The sequence below is a fragment of the Rissa tridactyla genome, chromosome 8 (genome assembly GCF_028500815.1).
Source record: "Rissa tridactyla isolate bRisTri1 chromosome 8, bRisTri1.patW.cur.20221130, whole genome shotgun sequence".
Classification (NCBI taxonomy): domain Eukaryota; kingdom Metazoa; phylum Chordata; class Aves; order Charadriiformes; family Laridae; genus Rissa; species Rissa tridactyla.
In genome coordinates this window covers 10,960,647-10,966,038 of record NC_071473.1, presented here as the reverse complement: position 1 = coordinate 10,966,038, position 5,392 = coordinate 10,960,647, and the positions used below count along the sequence as shown (strand labels likewise).

The following is a 5,392-nucleotide window of genomic DNA, read 5'->3' as shown; positions in this document are numbered from 1 at the left end:
GTAACTTGCTTTTTCTGCATTACTTACGTAGGAATCACTGCTACTTTGAAGTAAGAATCGGGCTTTGTTTGTGTTCTGTTGCTCCAGTGCAGTAATTTGATGGGCACAGATAGAGGGGTAGCAGTGCTGAGACACAGAAGGTAAGTCATTACATTGGCGTGTACTTTAGAAAATGATTTTGCACACACTTAAAGCTTACTGAAACACAGGGAAGTATCCTTCAACAATAACTTCCTTCATTCAAGAGTAATAATTTGAAGAATCTTTATTGAAACATTCAGATAGTATCTAAAGAATGAAGCTCATTCCAACAAAACTACTGGTTTAACACTTCCAAATATAAAAACATTAAAAATTAATCCTTGTGGTGATAACTTTATCCCCAACAAATCAACATACTTCATTGCACCAAAGAAACAAATGAGGAAGACTAGTCAACTTAATTGTTTTTGCACTTTAGAAAAATTGCACTCTGATTTACATAAGTTACCCCAACAGCAAAATTAACCTTGCCCATGGCATCCCAGCCCCACAGGATCTAGAAGCTGAAAGTCGAATCAGGTGATGGTACAATTCAAAAACCCCAAATTTTTCAGATTATCAAAGTAAGTCCTGCTGCCACTACAGCCACTGTGATGTTAATGTTTATCTTCTAGGGGGAAGAAGAAAACCCAAACAAAACCAAAATGAAGCAAATTCTGGTACTTGTATCCAGTTCTACAGCGATGGGATGGTTTTCCTCAAAATCAGATAGCTTGGGGAAAGCAAGCTTTTCCAAAGATATCCTTCCCACAAGAGGCTCTGAAAATTTGCAGCAAGTGATTAAGATATTTTGGGGGAGGGAAAAGATTCCTATGCCATAGCTTTTGATTTACCCAAAGCTTGTTTGTACATTAGGTAGTCCTAGACATTACGAAGTTGTGCTGTAGTGTAAATAACCTATATAATTTCTTTGAGTCTGTACATTTCCTACCATAGGTAAGTTACTGTTATTCAAAAAATAAGTGTTGAAACTATCACAAATGTATTGGTTTTTCAAGCTTTACTACAACTATCTTTAAAAATACACAACAGAAGGAACTCCAGTTACACTACATAAATGTGTTCAATAGTATTTGGTTTATAAATGCCGTGCAAAGGAAAAATAATGGTGCATTGGTGATTCTTTCCAGTGGCAGAAGCAAGAAGCCGTTCAGGCATGCAGAGGCGTTATTTCTTTCTAAAAGGCTTAGAACTCATTAACTCCGTCCCCACTGTGCCCAGGGCCTGAGCTGAACGGGTCAAGTCACACAACAGCAGGAGAAATGGTTGATGGCAAAGTACTATTCAGTGACCCCTGTCTACCCAGGCAGCCGTCCCCAGTGCTCACCGCACCACAACTGTTTGGCAATGTTCCTTACAAGGTAAAAAAAAGCAGCAAAACAGAGCTAGTGTGACTTCAGTAGATGTTTTGCAGGAGAGGCAAAACTGAATTTTAAATATTAAAAAGGTGAACAATTGGCAGTTGATTATTTTTTTTTAAAGTGTATTAACATAAGATAATTTAAGAATTATTAGGTGCAGCTGTATTCTTAATCTTGTGTATGGCTGATTGGTTAATTAGCAGCTATTATCATGCTTAGATTTCTACAGGAAGGGTAACTGCCAATTGTTTTTACAAACGTTTATGAGCACTTAATAAATGTCACTAGTGCTTTGGCGACACTGACATGTAGAGGATTAAAGCAACTGTAACAAGGGTACAATAAGACAAACCTCTGTCCCATAGAGGGGAATTTATATTTGTGCAAAATCCCAGTTAATAAGTTACAGTAGTTATTACTGTACTAGTGTGTGGCACCGTTCACATTTTTAATGCATCATTAATACCCTGCCTCCCAGGGCACAGGCTTCCTCTGCAAAGTCTGAAATCCACAGTCTGGATTTTATCTTTGACTTTCTTGTTCCTCTACCTTTGTGCAGTTACGTGGCGATTTGTTGCTTTGAATGTCCTCAGTGTCTGCCTTTGTTGCCTGTGCCACCTCCTTCTGTTCCTCTGTTTTTTCTGTCCCCAAAGGTCCTTGCTCTGGGCCAGGGGACAGAGTCGGGGGTCTCTGCTCCATCTTCTCCAGGTCATCACAGTGGCTGACTGAACTGGTCTCACTGAATGCATCCGAACTTCTCAGAAACTTCTTAAAAGGTTTCTGACCTGTAAAGTATTTGAAAAATAGAGTACCAACGAAGGCAGCAAATAACAAGCGCAGCCTGCACAAGTTAAGTCTCAAAGAAAATATCTGAGTTTTACAACTGCGAAGAAACAGATTTTATTTGGGTGCTAACTTGTACCCAAACACAGACATACTTGTTTAGGGCACAGATAAATACACAAGGCAACAGCACCTTCTATTTTATCCTGCAGACACAGAGACTGTTCAAATTCAGCTGAAAACCAAGCTGACCATATGCAGTGAAGTCATTCTAGGGTAAAAACTTACACTGAAAATGGCAGGCTGGAAGCCAACCAACTCAAAAGGTGGGTTCAAATTATGGTTTTCCTGACAGTCAGATCAACGTTAATTACTAATACAACTACACAGAATGTGCCACAGATTTAATAGATCTTCACCTTAGAAGGACTTTGTCCACAAAATATTAGGTAGCAACAGAAATGCAGTTGCTCAAATACATGCTTATACATTATTTATGCTTTTATTTCAAATAAAACTTTTGGCTTTTTTTACCTTCTATTTTTTAAAACTCAATAACCTCTTAATATTCCAGAGGAAGATTCCAGACTACAGAGGCAGTTGTCAATTAAGGGAATAACAACCTCCTCTCGTCCCCGGAAGAATTACTGGGGAGAGAACAGATGGGGTTGGTGTTCCGTGCCATGTTTAATTTAAAGTTTTTAAGGCAGATGTAAGGCACTAGAAGATGAGCTCTAATTACAGATACTATGAAAGATGGAAAGCCATGGGGATCTTCCTGTGTCATGCAACACCGATGGCAGGATGTTTTAGCAAGTTTTATAAGTAAGACTAAGCCATAGAAACTTACCAGGAAGTCTTTGCTTTGCAAGGCTAGAAGTGGGAGTTGGTGGTGGAGTAGTGCCTGTTCCTTGGGCTTTTGATACGTACGTAGATTCTGTGGATTCCAGAGAGCCTGCAGGTTAAAAAAAAAAAAAGTATCCAGTTAAATATAGCACAAAATAGACAAGTTTTCTGTTCATCTCTATTTATAAGGTATATAACAATCTTATTTTTAATGCACATTTCTGAAACTGCATGTGCTAGGTTGAGTTGAAACTGCCCATTGATGGTAATCCATTTCTGAGTACCTGGGGACACGAGTGCTGAGACTTACAAAGATGAATAAAGCTGCCCCGACACTCACTTCACAATGCTGCTACTCCCCAGAGTCCTTTTCCCCGTCTCCACTGGGCTCTTGGCATATTCCCAGCTGCAAGCTATTGAGCACTGCACTTCAAGGGGTTTCTAGCTGTGAGGGGTTAAGTATTCCCAAGGAAACTTCGCTGTTCTCTGCTGAAAGAACCTTACAGTCGGTGCATCAAGAATCAAAGATCCCAAATAGAGCAGAAACCCTTCCTTGCTGTTTACGGAGGTGCACAGACAGCTGGGCTGTTCTAGGTCTAGCATCCACTTTGCTGAGTTCAGGAACATTCTTAAGACTCTGCCACAATTTTTAGAGTGAAAATTTATAATTGCAGAAAGTATTATATTAGAACATCAGTCTTAATAACGTAAAAGCTGTAGACAGTTCTTTTCACATCACCAGACATGAATTACAAATGTATCAGTAAAATAAGTCTTTTACATTGTGATATTCCTTTCATTACCATCTCCCACAAAGCCAGATTCGCGCTAGTTCTCAGCTAGTTTAAGCCTGTCCTTGCCAGCCATTGCACAATTTAGCATGCCAACTTGTACTTCATCTGGGTGCCAAGAGCCAGCTGGTATCTCAAACCAGGATTTCAGGCAGACATCAAGTTCCGGCAGCACAGCGGAACAGCCAGCTGACACTTTGCAAGCAGATGCAAGGGGATACATGTGCACGTACACAGGGAAGCCACGTCCCAAGACCAGAGCCGCCCTGCTAGCTTATGTCTGCATAAACAAACTTGCAGCATCTGTAGCCAGAAGTCACAGAAATTATTCCTCTGTTAATAGATGCCAATGTCTAATACAGCTTTTTTTAATGGGATTCAACATGCAAGAACAAAACGTAAACGGTACAAGTGAGAAGACTGTCTTATTGGGTGTGACAGAAATAGCAAAGAGCATGTTCTTTTACATCCTGTGGGTGGGTTATGTCACTAAATCAAATCAGCACAAGAAAGTGTGCTGTAATTTTAGTATAAAATTTGAAACAGTTCTAAGGACAGCATAACACGGCTGCAGATGCACTGAGTCCTACCTGCTGTTAAATTAAATGTTCTTCCCTTCGGTGAGGCTTGGAATGGAGAAAACCAGTTCAGCACAGAGCCTACCACAGGTATTTGCCGTAGCACTCCCTGCAAAGTACACAATCGAACACTGGCTGGTGAGCAAGCGGCCTGTGCTGTGACAAGTTATTTTGAGTTACCTCGATAACTGGTGTTTACAGCCTTACCTCTTCCAGAAGTCGTTCTTCATTTGCTTTCTGAAGCTGAAGTTGTGCTTCCTGTATCCCTTTTCTAACAACTTCAGTCATGTTTTCCAACAGCTAATGAAAACCAGAAATTATATTATTGTATATATTATTTGGACTTGAAATTGGTTTTTTTTAGTTCAGGTTTTGAGGATGTAAACACGGTAGTTGGATATTTTTCTAATTTACGACAGTATTTGACAATCACTATTTCATTATGACTGTAAATTAAAGAACGTACAGGAGGCTGACTGCAGGATTTTTAAAAGATACACCCAGAGGACAGAATGTCATTTTAAAAAGGAATGGCTTTTTTTTTTTTTTTTTTAACTTAGAAATGAGCCTGTGACCCAAATTCTTCAGAGATCTGCTTAGCAAATGAGTGGTCATCAAATGCTGAATCTGTCTGGGAAGAATTTTTAGGTTTATAGAGTACATTTTGGTTTCTAGAAGTACCCAGGACTTAAACCAGCCTCACAGTAAGTCTAACCAGGTACGTGTCAGTCTGGATTCAACTTTGTTTTTCAAATTTAATGTGTGACTGCTGGTGTGATCCCTGTGGCAGCCCATGCCAGCAGCAGTGACGTTCTACACTGCAAAGGACAAGCAGCTTAACTGGGAGAGCTCTAGGGACAATAGATGAACAAACCCAAAACATTAAAAAACAAAGTCACAATTTTGTCTTGTGCAAGACAAATGCCAATTGCCATAACTTAATATGGGTTTTAATACTGCACAAGGCCTAGATGACTTCCTCCAAAACGCC

The 5,392-nt window shown here is 39.8% G+C and overlaps 1 protein-coding gene across 4 annotated transcripts in view; it reads right to left on the bottom strand.

Moving 5' to 3' along the window:
- Nucleotides 1-250: 250 nt before the first annotated feature.
- The window catches only part of PDXDC1 (pyridoxal dependent decarboxylase domain containing 1), a 34,571-nt gene continuing 29,429 nt past the window's right edge, over nt 251-5,392 (bottom strand). For all 4 annotated transcript variants that reach the window (XM_054210547.1, XM_054210550.1, XM_054210548.1 and 1 more), the window contains 4 exons: nt 4,609-4,701; nt 4,414-4,510; nt 3,037-3,141; nt 251-2,188 (listed from right to left, as the gene is read on the bottom strand). In XM_054210547.1, the coding sequence (XP_054066522.1) occupies nt 1,926-2,188; nt 3,037-3,141; nt 4,414-4,510; nt 4,609-4,701 (558 nt within the window). In that variant the 3' untranslated portion in view covers nt 251-1,925. The remainder of the gene's footprint in view (nt 2,189-3,036; nt 3,142-4,413; nt 4,511-4,608; nt 4,702-5,392) is intronic.